General features: G+C 47.1%; 1 protein-coding gene across 5 annotated transcripts in view; it reads right to left on the bottom strand.

Annotated features, from left to right (window-relative positions):
* The window catches only part of DHRSX (dehydrogenase/reductase X-linked), a 1,538,459-nt gene that overhangs the window by 360,219 nt on the left and 1,160,816 nt on the right, over positions 1–17,424 (bottom strand). For all 5 annotated transcript variants that reach the window (XM_069637026.1, XM_069637025.1, XM_069637028.1 and 2 more), the window contains one exon: positions 9,665–9,872. In XM_069637026.1, the coding sequence (XP_069493127.1) occupies positions 9,665–9,872 (208 nt within the window). The remainder of the gene's footprint in view (positions 1–9,664; positions 9,873–17,424) is intronic.

Raw genomic sequence — 17,424 nt, forward strand, 5'->3', positions numbered from 1 at the left:
TGGCACCCCCGTAGTCAGCCGGTCCGGTAAAGTGCTGGTATTCTAGGATACCGGCTCTTTTTTACTGGACTGCCCAACTCAGAATGAGGACTTATGTCTGCAACACAGAGACAGTGGCCTGTGGACCCCCAGACGATGGCAGACTGCACATACTGCGGTGTGCCAATACAGTCTAGAAAATGCAGTCAGGTTTTGGCCTAGCCTCGGAGCAGATGACAAAGGAACCATTTCCATGTATGTAGACTGTAGGTTTCACATTAGAAGATTAATGATGCATAGAACCCTTTAAAAGGTCCGGTAAAGTGCTGGTATTCTAGGATACCGGCTCTTTTTTACTGGACTGCCCAACTCAGAATGAGGACTTATGTCTGCAACACAGAGACAGTGGCCTGTGGACCCCCAGACGATGGCAGACTGCACATACTGCGGTGTGCCAATACAGTCTAGAAAATGCAGTCAGGTTTTGGCCTAGCCTCGGAGCAGATGACAAAGGAACCATTTCCATGTATGTAGACTGTATGTTTCACATTAGAAGATTAATGATGCATAGAACCCTTTAAAAGTACATTAAGCTATATATGCAGCCATGTCCTAAAATGGACTACAGCATGTTTCAGAGGGCAGTTATTAGCATAATGGGAAAGTTCCTCAGTTCAAAACTCTGAAGCCCCTCGAAGACACCAGGTCTCCTTAGAGCCCTCCTCAGACCTAAAACTGCCCTTGGTTTGCTTGTTTTTCAGCTCAAATCATTCTTCCTGCCTCCTGTTTTTTCCTATACTTTAAATTGAGTTGTTTACCAGACTTTCTGGCATCTGGAAGAGGAGGAGGATGCCCCCTCCTTTGACCTAATACTGCCCTGCAGGAGCACCTGGATTGTGCTGATATTTTAATTAATTCATTTCTTTAATCCTAAAACATTGTGTAACTCGGTTACCCATGTTCAAATGTACATCATCTTATTAATATTTATATTTTATTTGTATCGCGCTAGTACACAAGCGTTTCAGAGCGCGACGAGGCAAGGGAGGGGAACAAGGGAAAACAAAAACATTGATCTTACTAGGCCCAGTGACTTTCAGAACGCGCAAGTGCGTGGGAGAGGGGTAAGTGCAAGGGAGAGGTGGAAAGTGCTTAGCAAAAATAGAAATAGGTAAATACAACATGAATAAATAAATAAATCAAACAAAATGCCAGTTTCACTGTTCTTTCTTGTCAAATAATTTATGTTCAAAATGTTACAGTTATTCCACATTCACACGGGATTTGGGACTTGGTACATCCTTCCTGAAACCCCCCTGGCACCTCTCCTTTGTTTGTTCCCAACCCCTTTGGAAGCAGAGCAATGCCTTGATTCGGGGCGTCTTCCCTAGGAACCTGTTGCTATGTCACCATGTGCTTTACAGACCCTCTTCCAGAGAGCTTGTCCTGCATTCATTTGTGATCTGAACTAGGCCTTGCCAGAGACCTGGCTGTTCTGCCCGGAGTCCTATTGTATCATACACCAAGTTTTGACTGCTGTTGTATGGGGACTCCGCTAAAGGCAGCTGTGCCACTGCTGAGCCGCAGCCCACCGCAGACTGGGAGAGAGGTGCTCCTGTAGCAAAGCCTAAACACCAGACAGGAGCAAGGGGGAGATCAACAACAGTGCAGCAACCTCTGCCCTTCGCAGCACCTTGCGTGCTGCAGTGTCCTAGGACTAGAGGAGAAAGAACAGGATCTCTGAATGGCTGGGGTCCCGTTAGATAGTTCCTCACTTTGTGGGATGGAACTGTGGTAGAGCGTATCTCCGGAATACCCTACACCCCGCCCCCCCGAACCTCACCCAAGTAAACCCCTGGCCGAATTTGTCCCATTTACCTTACCCCTTTTCTGTTTAAGCACTGTATGGATATTCCTCTAATGTCTCTCAGAGACAGTACGAATAAGGGAAGTTATTGCAAATTAAACTGTGTTTTCATAGTGTGAAATATATAAAGCTGTCCCAGGAGGATAGCTCAGCGGCAACGTGTTCGCCTTGGAAGCAAGACGACACGAAGCAACATAGGTTCGATCTCCGAGTCCGCGCTTACAGCGTTATAAGCGCGTTATAAATACGCAACTAAGACAAAAAGAAAAAAACCAATTACGCAACTAAAAAACAATCATATCCTGTAACAGCGCCTCGATGCCCGCGGGCTGTGTGAGCGCTTTAAAAATATAAATAAATAAATAAATAAAGCAGTTTATTATTAACTGTGTGTATGGCTTTACCTAAGAAAGGAGCTTCACTGGCACGGTTGAAGTGTACAGTATTACATTTGATTCATTACATATTACCCCCTTCATATTCTGAACTGTCTGTATCTAGCCTGTGTATTATTCAAGCTGATTTAAAGTTGTCCCAATTGGACTGTGCAAATACTACTTTCATATCATGTCGCCTGTGACGTCTTTAAGTTAAAGGGGCGCATGCGCGAGCCTCGTTTTGGGCCACGCATGTGCGGTGACCAATAAAGACGGCCCGTGCGGCAGTTGCCGTCGGGACCCTGGAAAGCACAGACGTACATGTAGTCGGCTCAGTGAGTGTGTGCATGCGTGTGTGTTAGTACGGGGCGGCCCGAGGCACGTGTGCGCCCATCACATTGGCGACAAGGCGGGAAGCGACGGAGAAAGCGTTTGACACGCGCAAGTGTGTCAATCACAGGCATTCTTCTACGCACGGATCTTGGACCCGACACGAGTGATGGCGACCATCTTATCTTCGGCACGTGAGGTAGTAGCGGCCCGCGAGGGCACTTGTGCGCTGCCCACGTGCTGAGGCTCATCAAATCCTCAATTTTTGGAAATTTTGCAGTCCTCCAGTCCACGAGGACTGCATCTTTGTCCTGGGACCACAGGCCTGTAGTGGCAGGGTGCCAGAAGGGCTGTCTAGGGCTGACTGCCAACGAGGTGCTGGAGTGGATCATCACCACAACACTGCAGTGCCTCAGCACACACATCCAGATACGTCAGAAGCTGTGCAAGACAGGTTTGCGGCCTCCTACATAAACCGAGGTGCCTGTGCAACCAGTGAAGATGGTGGACAGTGACGGGGAAGCTTTTGCGACACCGAGAGTGGTGCGTCGGCAGCATGGCTCGTTGCTGCCAATGCAGGAATTTGACACTTCTGGTCCACCCTCAAAATTGGGCCCGAAATGGCTCCTGTGGATCAAGAAATTAGATATGTTTTTTACTGCGACTGGAGAGGCTGATGATGATGCGAAAAGAGCAACCCTGCTATATTCAGCGGGCATGGACGTCCTGCGCATTTATGAATCCCTGAACCTGCAGGTAGTGACGTATGATGCTGTCAAAACGGCACTACAGAACTATTTCATTCCATTATCGAACAGGGACTTCAATAGACTTTTGCGGGGAGAAGCAGCGTGAGGATGAATCTCTTGACCAGTTCTGCGTGCGTCTGCGACAGATGGCAAGCAACTGCAGGTGGGACAATGTAGAGGTCATGGTTCGCAATCAAGTGATCCAAGGTTACAGTTCAGGCAAGCTGCGTAGACAGATTCTGCGGGAGCTAGGCATGACTCTTACCCAAATACTAGACAGCGGCAGAGTGTATGAGCTGGCTGAAATAAGGGGTGCAAAGATGGACGCAGCAGTGCGCCCTGGAAAGTGTGAAGAGGCATTTGCTGTGGGGAGGCAGGCTCCGTCAAAGTCGCGCTGGAGCCAGAAGCGCCAGGATGTGGCCACTGCACAGGGGACTGCGGCTATTTGCCAATACTGTGAGTATGATCTGCTCCACTCTGAGGACTGTCCTGCTAAGACCAGAGTCTGCGGAAGGTGCAACAATCCGGGTCACTATGCCAGGATGTGCCGTGCAGCTGCCCCGATATCCACACACCGAGGGCCGGCGAGGGCGAGCGGTGGTGGCTTTAGGAGACAGCGGAGCATCGCAACGCTGGAGCAGGACACTCAAAGGCTTAACATCGCAGAAGAAGAGGAAGAGGAAATCTTTTTCATTTCAAATCTCGCGACAGGAGTGAAGAAACTGTGACAACCTACATGTGTGTTTGACATTCAAGGTGCGCCCACCCAGGTACTGATTAACACTGGGGCCTCTGTTTGTGTTCTTGCCACCGACCACTATAAGGCCATCCCGGGCCCGCCCCTACTGGACGTGTCAAGGGCGAAGATATTCACTTTTGGGGGTGACACACCGTTACCCATTCAGGGGGTGTTTGTGGCGCCCGTAACTCGAGGGGCCAGGACCATTAAAGCGAGGTTTTTTTGTCACCGACGTCAGCCCGCACTCGCTGCTGAGCTGTGCCACGTTGGAGGCGCTGGACCTTGTGCACTTTGCCCTCGAGGTGTACCAGGTGGACATGGACCAACTCCTAGACAAATTCGCTGGCATTTTTCAGGGAGTGGGCAAGTTGAAGGCTCCCCCCAGTGCGATTGACGACACCATTCGGCCCACGGCCCTGAAGCATCGGCGGATCCCCTTCCACCTCCGCGAGCAGGTAGAGAAGGAATTGCAGCTACTAGTCGAGATGGACATCATAGAAAGGGTGGAAGGGCCAACGCCTTGGGTTTCGCCCATTGTAGTGGTGCCAAAACCTAAACAGCCAGGCGCCGTTCGCCTTTGCGTGGACATGCGTCTCCCGAATGCTGCCATCAAACGGGAGAGGCCCATAACTCCAACGCTGGACGACATTGTGGGAGAGCTGCAGGGGGCCAAGGTGTTCTCGAAGCTGGATCTAAGGTCGGGGTATCACCAGCTAGAGCTCCACCCAGAGTCGAGATACATTACAACCTTTACCACTCATGAGGGCCTCTATCAATTTAAACGCCTGAGTTTTGGTATTTCGTCTGCGGCGGAAGTCTTCCAAAATGCCATCCGGGGAGCGCTAGCTGGTCTAAAAGGAGTACTCAACTTGAGTGATGACATTCTGGTTTTTGCTAAGTCCCAGACCGAGCACATGAAGAGGTTGGAGTCCACCTTGCAGAGGCTGAGGGAGCTGGGCCTTACCCTACATCGAGGAAAATGTGAATTTTTCAAGGATCGTATCGGGTTTTTTGGATTCATCTTTCACACCAGCTGTGTTTCGCCTGATCCGGAGAAAATAAAGGACATCCGCAAGGCTGCGGCGCCCCAGTCCCCCACGGAAGTATGTAGTTTCCTGGGGATGGTTAACTACTGTGGGCGATTCATCAAAGGGTTGGCGTCCCTGTCCAAACCTCTCCGGGCCCTGACAAAGAATGAGGCCACATGGGTTTGGGACAAGAGAGAACAAGATGCATTCCTGGAGATCAAGAGGGCTCTCTTGGATCGGGACACAATGGCATATTTCGACCCAACCGCAGAGTCAGAAATTGTCGTGGATGCCAGCCCGGTGGGACTAGGTGCTGTTCTTATGCAGTCTGACGCCAGAGGTGACATGCGTCCCATTGCCTATGCGAGTAAGGCCCTCACGGACACCGATAGACGCTACTCTCAGATTGAGAGGGAGGCGCTGGCCATTTTATGGGGCTGCAGGCATTTTCGCATATATATTCTTGGAAAGCCTGTGACGGTAGTGACGGACCATAAACCACTTCTGCCCATCCTTGCGGGTGTGTCGTCGAAGCCCCCTCGCGGATTGAACGATGGATGCTCCCGCTCATCGAGTATGGGGTCAAGCTTGTGTACCGGCCTGGAACGCCCAATCCAGCTAACTATCTGTCCCGCCACCCGAACCATGAGCGGGGGAGGGGTCTGGTGAACTTGTGGAGTGCCAGGAGTTTGTTCACAGCATTGTGGAGAGTGCGATGCCGGTGGCACTGTCTAGGGAAGCAGTGGCTGAGGAATCGGCAACGGATGAAGTGTTCAAAATCATTCAGGCGGCAGTAAGAAGTGGTGAATGGAAAGAGGTACTGCAGAACAACACCAGGCGGGATGCTAGGGCCCAGAGGGATCTCCAAGCGCTCTGGAGAGTAAACGATGAACTCTCGATATCAGATGACGGACTGCTGCTGCGCAGAAGGCAGATTGTTATTCCGCAGACACTGAGGGCTCATGTCATAGAACTGGCACACACCGGACATCAAGGGGTCGCAAAAACGAAGGCACGGCTGAGGCCCAAAGTATGGTTTCCGGATCTAGAAGGCCTCGTGGAATCACACGTGAGGAGGTGCCTGCCATGCCAAGCAGCGAGCCCAATAGAGAGAGCACCACCCATCAGCTCCATGGAAAGGAGTGAGAGTCCGTGGGGCACAGTCCATGCTGACTTTGGGTCGACAGGGAGGGCATGTACTTTTTGGCCGTGCTCGACCAATGGGCGAGATATCCGGAGGTGGAAGTGGTGGAATCACCAGCAAGTGAGCCTACCATCACGGCCTTGGACAAGATGTTCGCGACTCACGGTTTTCCCGAAATCCTGTGCTCTGATAATGGACCACCATTCACAGGGAGCCAGTTCGCACAGTACATGAATGCGAAAGGAATCCAGCACCGCAAAGTGTCACCCCTCTGGCCTCGAGCAAATGGGGAAGCCGAAAGGCTCATGAGGACACTGAACAAGGTGTTTCGAATATCGGCCAATGGAGGAGGGGACTTAAAAAAGAAACTGGTGGAGTTTTTGCGTGAGTACCGAACAACACCCCACCAGTCGACGGGAGTTGCCACGGCCGAGGCTCTATTTGGATGCTGTCCGAGAGGCCTCATCCCGGAAGTAGAGGGCTGTGAGCCCGGGGTCGTCGATAACAACAAAGTGCACGAAGAGCGAGCGGCGCGCAACGAGAAAGAGAGTGCGAGGAGAGGTTTACAAGATAAGGAGGTAGCCGTGGGAGACTCCGTGCTTGTGCGAAATCTGCGACCCGAAGGGAAGCTGTCGCTCCCGTATGAACCCCAACCGTGGACGGTTACTCATGTAAAAGGGACCATGGTCACCGCAGCCAATGAGAGAGGGACTGTCACCCGCAACCAATCTTTCTTCAAAAAGATCGATGTCCCACGTCCGAATGATGAACCAGAAGATGTTGCCCCGCCCAGAGCAGTGGCAGAGGACCCGGCAGGGGACGTGCCAGTGGATATGATGCCACGGACTGATAGCCCGCCGCAAACCCCACAGAGTGGCGGCCGATATCCCACGCAACGTGATCGCAGACTGCCTGTTTGTCTAAAGGACTATGTCCTGCACTCAGGAGACTGAGCAGGCGTCTCAATCAGGTCAGCGACCCACGTTGGGTCAGTTCACAGTTGTTATGTTTAAGTCTTTGGTATTAGTTGTTTTCTGTTATAGAAAAGGAGGGATGTGACGTCTTTAAGTTAAAGGCGCGCACGCACAAGCCTCGTTTTGGGCCGCGTATGCGCACTGACCAATAAAGACGGTCCATGCGGCAGTTGCCGCCGGGACCCTGGAAAGCACAGACGTACATGTAGTCGGCTCAGTGATTGTGTGCATGCGTGTGTGTTAGTACGGGGCGGCCCGAGGCACGGTTGCGCCCATCACAATGCCCGTATCAGAGTAAGCTGCTATTTTTCTGCCTTTGCTGCTGTATAACATTTGCACGTGCATTCATTTTATATACTAGTCTGCATTGCTGTGCATCATTTGTGTTTACCTTTACACTGTATTCCGCCAATTCATTTTTACTGAAACGTTATAACTGGCATCCCTGGTGTCAGTAATGCATTGCCATGGGTCTACAGTCATCCTTGCATGTTGCTTGATCCACCATCTTGCTTGATTGTGTATGTTTCACCTGCTACAGTTATTTTGCATCAGTTCTTCATTGCCCAATCTGCTACCAATTGTACACTGTGGTCCCCCTTCGTCCACTTCCGCTCCTCCCCCAGGCGTCTCCATTGGTGAGGTTTGCACAGGGGCTATCCCTTCCACTCAAAACTCCAGAACATTCACTGGATTAGCCTTTTATCATTCGATACAGGTCTCGTTGAGGCCTACACAAGTAAGGAACATGGTTGTTGCAGGCCCTCACTCAATGAGGGCGCTTGAAGTAACCAGCACCCTTTTCAAAAATCGCTGTCACACTTGCATTGCAAACAAAGTAATGCAACGGCAACGCGTAAGGAAATACTCCACGCTTCTCAGAGCTGCGTGCCAGCAGGGGCCGGACATTGAATATCGCTGCAGGTCGTTAAGCTGTTTACCAACTGTCTTGGTAGCAGCTGCCTCCAGAAAAGATCAATTCCACAGGAAAATCGAGGTTTCCCGCCATAAAAAAAGGTTTAAAACTTGAGACAAGACCTAAAGAAAAGAAGTATTAATAAACATGAGCTCTGTGCCCTCCCTACTCATGTCCTTGTAGGTTAAATGTACTGGGTTTCCCGCTGAGACGTACCCTACGCATTAACTGCAAGCAAACGCCTCCTGGCAGGTTTAATTAAAAGGTCACGGCACTGTTTGTGGCACAAAGATCAGAATACATTTAAATGAAGACAAGCCACAGCCTTTATTTTTTTTAAAAAAATTATACCTTTACGCTCTTAGCCTAATGTATTCATATAGCGTGACCTTTCTGAGGCTACCGCATTCCAGAACATCCAAAACAGAATAAGTGACTAAATGCTAATTAAACCACACGCCATAAACACTCTTTGCCAATATTGAATTACTGCCTGCCTGCCCGCCCAAGGAAGACAGGCACAGCACTCGGTCTGATGGCGCTACAGTTTTTCGTTTTTTTGATGTATTAATGTACTCATTTGATGTCTACCTTATTAGCAATTTGCGCTGATTTATCATATTGTCAGCGCTGGCGATTGGACCGGCTCCCACTGGATCCGACTTGGATCCGGCCAGAGTCAGCGCTGGGGAAAAAAAAAGCAAGCCTGCGAGCACTGTAACTTCCTTTGGTGAACCCGTGCAAGGGCTCACAAGAGGAAGTTACAGTCCTCAGCCACGACCCGGTTTATTTATTTATGCCATGTTTGTCAGATACCTGTATCTGACAAACATGGCATACATAAATAAATATACAGATATCCGACAAACATGCATGAATAAATATATACCCTTATTAACATTGCAACTATCCCACACGATGCAGCCACCCAACTGCTTTCAGAGTTTTTAAAAATAAAATGGATGCAAATTGTGCATTTTAAAGAATATTTTCTCAGCAACACTGGTCAAAACTATTATCCGCATAGTGAAGTAACTCATCACCAGTGCCATGGAAGCGTTTTAAAGTGGAATTGATGTATAGTTTGGAAAAGAAGCAGCATGAAAGAAATAGCGCCGTTTTAAACTATTATTTTGGACATTTCCTTTGATCGGAGGTCAACTGCCAGCCTGGTCCCTCCTAAACCCTGCCTCCTCGTGCACCGGCCGCCCCCAAACCCCACCCCGACTTTCGTGGGAACCCCCACCAATTCTTTTCCATTTCTACCAATGCATGTTGTATAGTGTTTAGTGAGCCCTGGAGGGCAAGGTTTGTGGTTGACAAAATACTTTTGATGAAATAAATAACTGTGATGAATCATCTCTGTGTCCGGTAAATGGGTCCATGGAGGACACAAAGCCACAATGTGTGGCGTCGTACATGGCACGGAGTACTCAGCGGAATCTGCCTCAGCTGTGCCCGGGATGGCAATCACTGATGGCACTTGACTGTCTGCACACAATCTCGTTACTTGGCCCGGAAGCACAACATCAGGTGGGGAAGCAATGGAAAATACATGTACCTGCTTTGTAAGTCATCAAGGTGTAGCTCTCCGGCGTAGTGGACGGCTGACGCCATGGTGACAATGCGCGCGCTGTAGCGGTTGGTCCCCGTCTTCTTCAGGGTGTCCAAGAGGAGGTTGGTCAGGAGGAAATGGCCCAGATAGTTCAAGCCAAAGTGCTCCTCAAATCCGTCCACGGTCTCCCTTTTCGGGACTAGCATCACACCAGCTAGAACACAAAAACAAGCATACGAGTCGGTGAGTAAAACCCAATAGTGCTGTAAGAAGGAACAGACTGTAGTTCCAATGCCGGGTCGGTGCAAGAGGAACAGAGGGCGACCACAAAAAGCAGACTGGCATATTTTAATGAATGAACACAGCAGACAGACAAGAAAATCAATGATTTGATACAACCGTAGCAAAGGTGTTGTATCGACTGCCTTATCTGGAACATTGTCACAGGTGTAGGGATGGGAGAAATCGACAGAGGTGAATTGCACCAAACGCCATTACTAAACTAAAGCGAGAGTAAAATGTGTATTACATGTAAGCTACATGTAAACATGTTTGCCTTCCAGCAAGAGGTCAGACTGCGTGGACTACCGTCTTCATCTGACCGCAAATCACTATGTTCCACTAAAACAGACAAAAATAGACATGTTGTACATTTCACGGGCTGCGCGCCTCGCTAAAAAACGAAAAATAACAGTAACACACCAAAGAGACCCAAACAACCGCTTCGTAGACTGATAATGTTGGCCTTCAAATGGTACTTGTTTATCATTCTGATTAGAGCAAGAATGAAGAGGGTAAGGGAACTTAAAGGGAGTAAACATGCTTATTTCTAATGCTATGAGGCAGCACCTATGGTTTGTGATCGCGGCGGGGGGAGGGGGCGCAGATCTTCTTGATCACTTAATTCCTTTGGTTTGGTGGAGGGGGTCCCCGAAGATGTCCATGCCCAGGGCCCCAAAAGTGCTTAAGATGGCCCTGCCAAAGAGACCTAAACAATCTTGCAACAATCTTGCAACATAAGAATAGATACATCTGGTCCTCCTTACCTACATTCTCACGGCCAGCCCCCCAATATCTAAGGATCTAAAGATCACAATGAGACAACAGTCTGCATACTAAATACAATGTATTTTTCCAACTATCCAAAACTGAGTTCTTCATAGCAACATAACTAAAGACCTTAACTTTTCATTGTACCAAACGCCCACCTCTTGTGGTGAGTCTTAAAATGCCAAAGTCGTACATGTATGCCATACAAAGCCACTCTCAGCAGAATGTGCCGCAGGTGTTGTACTATTACTAGAAGCAAATTATGTTTTGATATATATCCACAGTATACACTACTGCGCAATGTTGGCCTCAAGTCCAGTTATGAAGTTTCAAACAGAATCATCTGAGGCAAAAGGTGGTGGGTGACATGTAATACACAAAATAACATAAGAAGCAACTACAAATAGAACAAGGTTCAACAAACCAATAAGCCGACGGGGACATTGTTTAATCTTAGATGGTGAGTGATATTTGTGTATGTGTCCACTTGTGTGGATGGCTGGGAGAGTGAATTTGTGTGCGATTGTGTGAATAGGTTAAGGGTGAATGGAAGGATAAGTGAGAGTGTGGATGAACAGATGAGTACGTTGTGTATGTTTTGTGTGTGTGCCATTGGGTGGGCTTGGGTTGGGTTGTCCAGCACTATGAATGGATGGACAAGCACAGTGGTAGAAGTGTACTGAAATAAGTAGTGGAACTGTGGTCTCAGCGGGGCAGGGTAGGCAGAAGCATAGTGCAACATGTGACAAGGTGTTGCAGTCGGGGCATTGCATTAGTCTAAGTAACTAGTAACTGAGGTTCCTATTACAACTTTACACTTGCAGGGATATGATTGGACAAATCCTCCAAAGCCACTTGATATTTAAAAATAATTCCTTTTGAATGTCATGGACCTTTAGCAATTTACTTGAGACAATAACGTGACAAGTTTTCCAAAAGCCAGTGGGAGATAAAGAGTGACTAGAGATTTCTTCCCAGTGTTACCAGCAAAGGCTAAGGGGGGCCTGAGGGGGCCATAGCCCCGAATCTTTTGATTCTAACCCCAAATAAAAGCTCAGGGGCTACAACCAAAAGGCTAGCTAGCCCCGAGTCCAGACAGTCCTGACATTAAAGTAGCCCCAGATCTTTTCCAGACGTAGAAACACCCCTGGTTACCAGGACCTCCCCATCTTCTCAAACTGCTATAAGATGGCAACATTAAGACATATACTTTATCCTCAGAAAGTAGCATTCATTTAATTTAATTGCATTTTTATTAATATACTTCCAACCAACATGGCTTTGTAAATAAACACATACACATAAAACACAAATTATAAGTACATATCCATACAATCTGCATAGCTTCATGTCGGGACAAAATACATTTCAACCAAGCCACTATAAAAGTCCCTGTGATAAATCACCTAAAATCTCGATATGTATCTGATGCAATTTAACCATATAATAAATAACATTTGCACAATTTCCTTAAAAAAATAAAGTAAAAAAATAAGCATATCATCACAATTCATCATATTACTTTACAACTTAATTTTTTTTTTTTGTTTATTTAATCAATTCGGATTTTTTAACAAAGCAGTAGATTGAATTTACTTCTAGTCCGAAGGCCAAAACAGAAAGGATAACGGGTTAACAGATTTTCTTCTTGTAAAAGAGAGAGAGAAAGTAGACCATCAATGCAAATCCAAAACCAAAAAGAAGACAGGTGAGTGGAAACAAGAGCCAAACAAACCCGTCAGGGACATGAAGGGTCAAGTTATGTGAAGCTCGTGAGTCCCTTTTAGATTAGTTGGTCGTGATGGGGAGAATGTTCGAAACGTAAAGTGGAAGCTTCACGTTGATGATATGTTTCATGATGTTTACAGTTGCCAGGGCCCAGCCTGGTTTGTCGCCAGCGATCAGCTTATTCCAGCAATTTTCCTCATCTAGTGAAGAAAAGTCAGAGATGTTGTTCTTCAAGTAAGTGAGGCGGATGTTGCGTGTCTCGGGGCAGTTCAGGAGGAGATGGCGGATTGTTTCTCTTTCTGTGGTGGATTTGCAGCAGCGACATACGTTTGTTGGCGTTAAGCCTCTAATAGCCAGGATTTCATTTGTCCCCAAGAGGTTCAGTCGAATTTTCAAAAAGTAGAGTCGAGCTGATCTACTTGGGAAAAGTATGAGGTATGTTTGCAACATGTCCAGTTTGTTGAAGAATGGTGGAAGGTGGCTAGTCAGTTTGTATTTATTTGCTGTTTCTAGAGTTTTTATCCAATCTCACTTTTTGATTTTTTTAGAGGTTTTAACTGGGTTGGTTATCAGTTCTTCCTTGCAGCTATCCACTGAGTATAAAAGGTTGAGCATCTTGGATTCCCAGTTCTGGAGTGTTTTGCATGATTTCAGTTCAAGTTCTTGGTATATCAGACGGTAGGCGTACGGGGAATCTGGCATGATACATTTCCTATATAATAGGATGCTGTTTAGCGCTACTCTGGTTCCCAAGGATAATAAGCCACGTTCTCTCCTGTACGAGGCGATCGGGGTCGATTTTGGGAGGCCAAGAATTGTTCTCCAGAACGAGGCTTCCAGTTTAGGCCAAAGCTCTGGTGGAAGGTTTGGCATAGCGTCCGTCCCTAAAGTTAGCGATGGTATTACCTTTTTCTTATAAAAGTCTCTCACTGGGATTAGCGAGTAACGTCCGAATTTGATGTCTATAGCCTTCCCCTGTATGGATTGCTTCTTAGCTTTTGCGATGAGAACTTCTTGCATAGCTTTTTCTTTCAAGGAGCTGTCTAACGTGACACCCAAGTATTTAAATTTAGTCACAATTTCGATTTGGGCCGGTCCCAAGTGAAGGTGAATCTTTTCCTTCGGTTTAGATGTTTTTGGAGCACCATCGTTTTTGTTTTTGACTCGTTGATTTCCAAGTTGTTTTCGGCCATGTACCTTTGCAGGTTATTCAGTTGTCGTTGGAGACCTATTGTGGTGTGATCCAATAGGATCAGATCGTCTGCGTACAGCAGGCGACTGATCTGTGCTCCTCCTAACTTTCGTGGAAATGAACGGATTCGTTTTTCTGAATCACCTAGGTAGGTCCAAAATAGGGCGGGTGCCAGTGGGCAGCCTTGTTTTACCCCTCTGGCTGTTTTTATCACCCCAGATAGGGTCCCTTGTTGGTTTAACCGGACTCTCATTGATGTATTAGAGTATAATGCCTTGATTGGGTTCAAGAGCTCGGGAGGGCATTCCCATTGAGTTAGTTTCTGCCATAATCTTGCACAGTCCACTTTGTCGAACGCCTGGGTTAGGTCCACGAACGTGATGTATAAGCTGGGTTTGCCTTCCAGGATCAAGATGTTGGCGTTCGTGCCTAAGTTCTTCTTGAAGCCGGTTTGAAGGTTGTCTTGACAAGGGGCGTTGTTTGCCCACCTGGTGAAGTGTTGCAAGAGAATGGAACCAAAATGTTTACCTATTGAATCCAGAAGGGCTATGGGGCGAAAGTTTGCTGGATCAGCCCTGTTTCCTTTTTTGTAAATCGGGACAATGTTCGCGCAGGTCCATGATGATGGAATAGATTTGGAAGCCGAGCAGTGGCTGAAGATTATGCTCAGGAGTGAGGACCACGCTTCCGGGTGTGATTTTAGATCAAAGTTTGTTATTCCATCCGGTCCAGGGGGGCGAGATGGTTTTAGTTTTCTTATTTGAATTTGGATGTCTTCAGGGTCATCTGAGTTGATCCATGGGGGGTCAGTGCCGCTCGCTAGATCCTGGGTGGTGGCTGGTTGTTGGAATAGGGTTTCAAAGTAGGTCTCCCAAACTGCAGCGGCGATTCCGTTAAGTTGGCAAGGGAGGGCTCCAGGTGTAACTGAGTGGATGAGAGTCCAGAAGTCTCTCGCATGGTTGCCGTTTATCGCTGTGAGAATGTTTTCTGCGTCCTGTTGATAGAGGTTATGGCGATGGCCTTTCAGCCAATTTCTGTAGGCTTTGACTGCTGTTGCAATGACGGTTTGTGCTGATTGGGGGTTAACTTTCCATGCTTGTCTTTTTGCTTTTCTGAGTGTGGCTATTCTTTCCACTTGGGAGTCTAAATGAGGTCAGCAATGGAGTATAGTCAACCGACGAAGGCTGTTCACGTGTAATTAGATCTTTATAAGTTGCCGTCAAGGTGCTTATTGCTCTTTCATTCATTCTCAGTCTTGTACCTTGGGTTGTTGGTTCTATATTGGTTGGCATCGAGATATTTTTAGGTGGAGCCGAAGACCAGGTGGTTTCTAAGAGGTTGTGGTCACTCTCTTCTGTTCTTATGATGTTGAATGATGTTACTAGGTTTAGTAACGGCCGGGAGACAAAGATGTAGTCGATTGTTGATTTGGAGTTTGATCTCTCCCAGGTTGGACATCTTTTTGGGTCGTAAAAGACATGGTCAAGGTTGGAGAATGCTCTGGAGTCCATTAAGTTCGGCCATTTGGATACCCTCTCATCTGTTGGTGGACCTTTAGATTTTAAAGTAGAAGGGTCAGCGAGATTTTGACAGCTGATGTTGAGATCCCCACATATGAGTATGTGGTCTACTTGCTGTTTAGGTGAATCCAGTCAATTTCTCGTTCCATTTCCTTGATGAATTTTTGGGTATTTATTGTGGCCGGGTTCCAGTATATGGTGATGATAATCATTGACTTTGTCTGGAGTGAGTTAGTCTCCGTAGCAGGTGACCAATTTAGCTTCATCATTAACATGTAGTGGGTCTCTTTTAATTTTTTGATGTTTGTTAAGCCACGGCCACTTCGGATTGCCACGAGTAGGCCGGCGGTCGGCCTTCCTGTTGTGCCTTTTTTGGCTGCGACTATGTTTGTCTCATAGTCATCGATGATCGAGATTGGAGAAGCCAAGTCTATTGGAGACAAATAATATCGTATCCGTTCCAATTCATTGAGGCCGAGGAAGTTAGGTGGCAGAAGCCTCTGGTGTTCCATGCGAAAATCTTTATTTGGTCGTGCTTCGAGGTTTGTTGATCTTCATTCGTGTCGCTGTAAGTCTTGTGCTTGAGTGGCTATTTTTGGCGTTTAGGCTTCAGAGCCTTTGGCAGCCATGACCACATTGTCTCAAGTGTGGACACTGGAAGAGATTTTACCACGTTGGAGTAAGTCTCGTTTTGAACCATCCTTTGTATTTTCTGTGGGCCTTTCGTTTGGCGTTGTTCCAGCTTATCTTTTTGGGGTGCTGAAGACGGTGGAATATTTTGGGGGTGGTCACGAGATAATAACTGTTGATCAGATGGTTTTATAGATGACGTTGGGTGGACTTTCTTGTGAATCGGGTTTTCTGACTCTTTCCGCGTTTGATTAACTCGGGATCTCTTTGTGGAGCAGTGTTGTTTTTGAGGGGCTTGTATCCAATCCGTAATTCCCTTTGGAGGGTTAGAGCACTCTTCTGAGTCCAAGGGTTTGAGTATTTTTATTTTCCTTGAAGATTCAGTTAGGTTGTAGCCCATCGTTAACAAGTCTTCTGCAGCTGATCTTAATATTTTGTTTGTAGTTGAGGATGAGATGTAGAGGTGAGAAATCGCCTTAAGATTGATATGGCTTGGGTCCACTGTCTGGAGATCAGCGGACTTCACCACGCACATGTAACTAAACAGGTCAAGAACTGTTCCTCTGTTTAAAGTTACATTATCCCAGTTGCCTGAAATTTGTTCTAGTTTCAGGATCCATCTAATTTGAGGTCTTTTGTGGAGGCGGTCTAAGAGGGTTTTTCGACTTGCAGTGGATCTATTAGTAGTTCTTTGTGAGCGGTCACTTGATCGTCGGACGTCAGATCTGGGGCGTTGAGTTTCTTCGTAGCGCCCTTTCGAATTGTAAGAACGGTTTTCTCGTGTTCTTACTCCGTGTGCTTGGTGGGTTGGTCTTTTCTTTGAATTGTGGTTCGATCGATGAGGTTCGGGTTTCCGCAAGTCCTCATGGTTCCTGGTGGCTCTCCTTCTACGATTTTCAAGGGTGAGGAATGGAGACTCAGGCCCTGAATCTTCAACATTGGATCCTGTTTGTAGTTGAGCTAATGACTTGGCTGTTTCTGGCGACAGTTTGTCGTTCAGTGACTGAGGTGTTATCGAATCCGTTAAGTGCTGTGAAATGTTCATCAAATCCTCGTTATTTAGGAAGGCCTCGACCCCTCTTGGCGAAAGGTTAATAGGGTCACTTTCTTCCAATATTACTCTTTGCTTTTCTTTTGCTGCAGACAATTGGGTAGGATGGGTTGCTGGAATTTTTAGAAGCGGCGGGAGTTTGCCCTTTGGGGTGGCTTGATGTTGAAATATTGATGCAACTGTTGTGGTTGTTCTGGATTTTGAGATGGCCTCTAATGGCTCTTTTGTGATCTTTTCTGTTGTTGTTAGTGTAGGAACCGATGTTGTTAAATCAATGAATGGTGTTGTTTGGGTCCCCTTAGATTTGCGTGGTGTCTCTGCTTGCCACGAGGAATCCACACTCTCGGCACAATTTGCAGTTGTGTCAGATGGAACAGGTTGCTGAAGCCGAAGACATTCAGTGTGTTTTTGTTTCATATCAAGGGCCATTATGTATCCTTCTAGGAAGGTCAATTTGGTTGACATGGACGCTTGAATTGAGATCTGGTCTTTCAAGATGTCACTGATTGTTTCGTAAAGTTTGGTAAATGGAGCGAGGGCGATCGTTAAAGCTGACATCAGGGTGCACATGCCTAGTTTTTTTTGGTGGATGGTC

This window comes from Ambystoma mexicanum, chromosome 7p (genome assembly GCF_040938575.1).
Source record: "Ambystoma mexicanum isolate Mex_15411 chromosome 7p, UKY_AmexF1_1, whole genome shotgun sequence".
Classification (NCBI taxonomy): Eukaryota; Metazoa; Chordata; class Amphibia; order Caudata; family Ambystomatidae; genus Ambystoma; species Ambystoma mexicanum.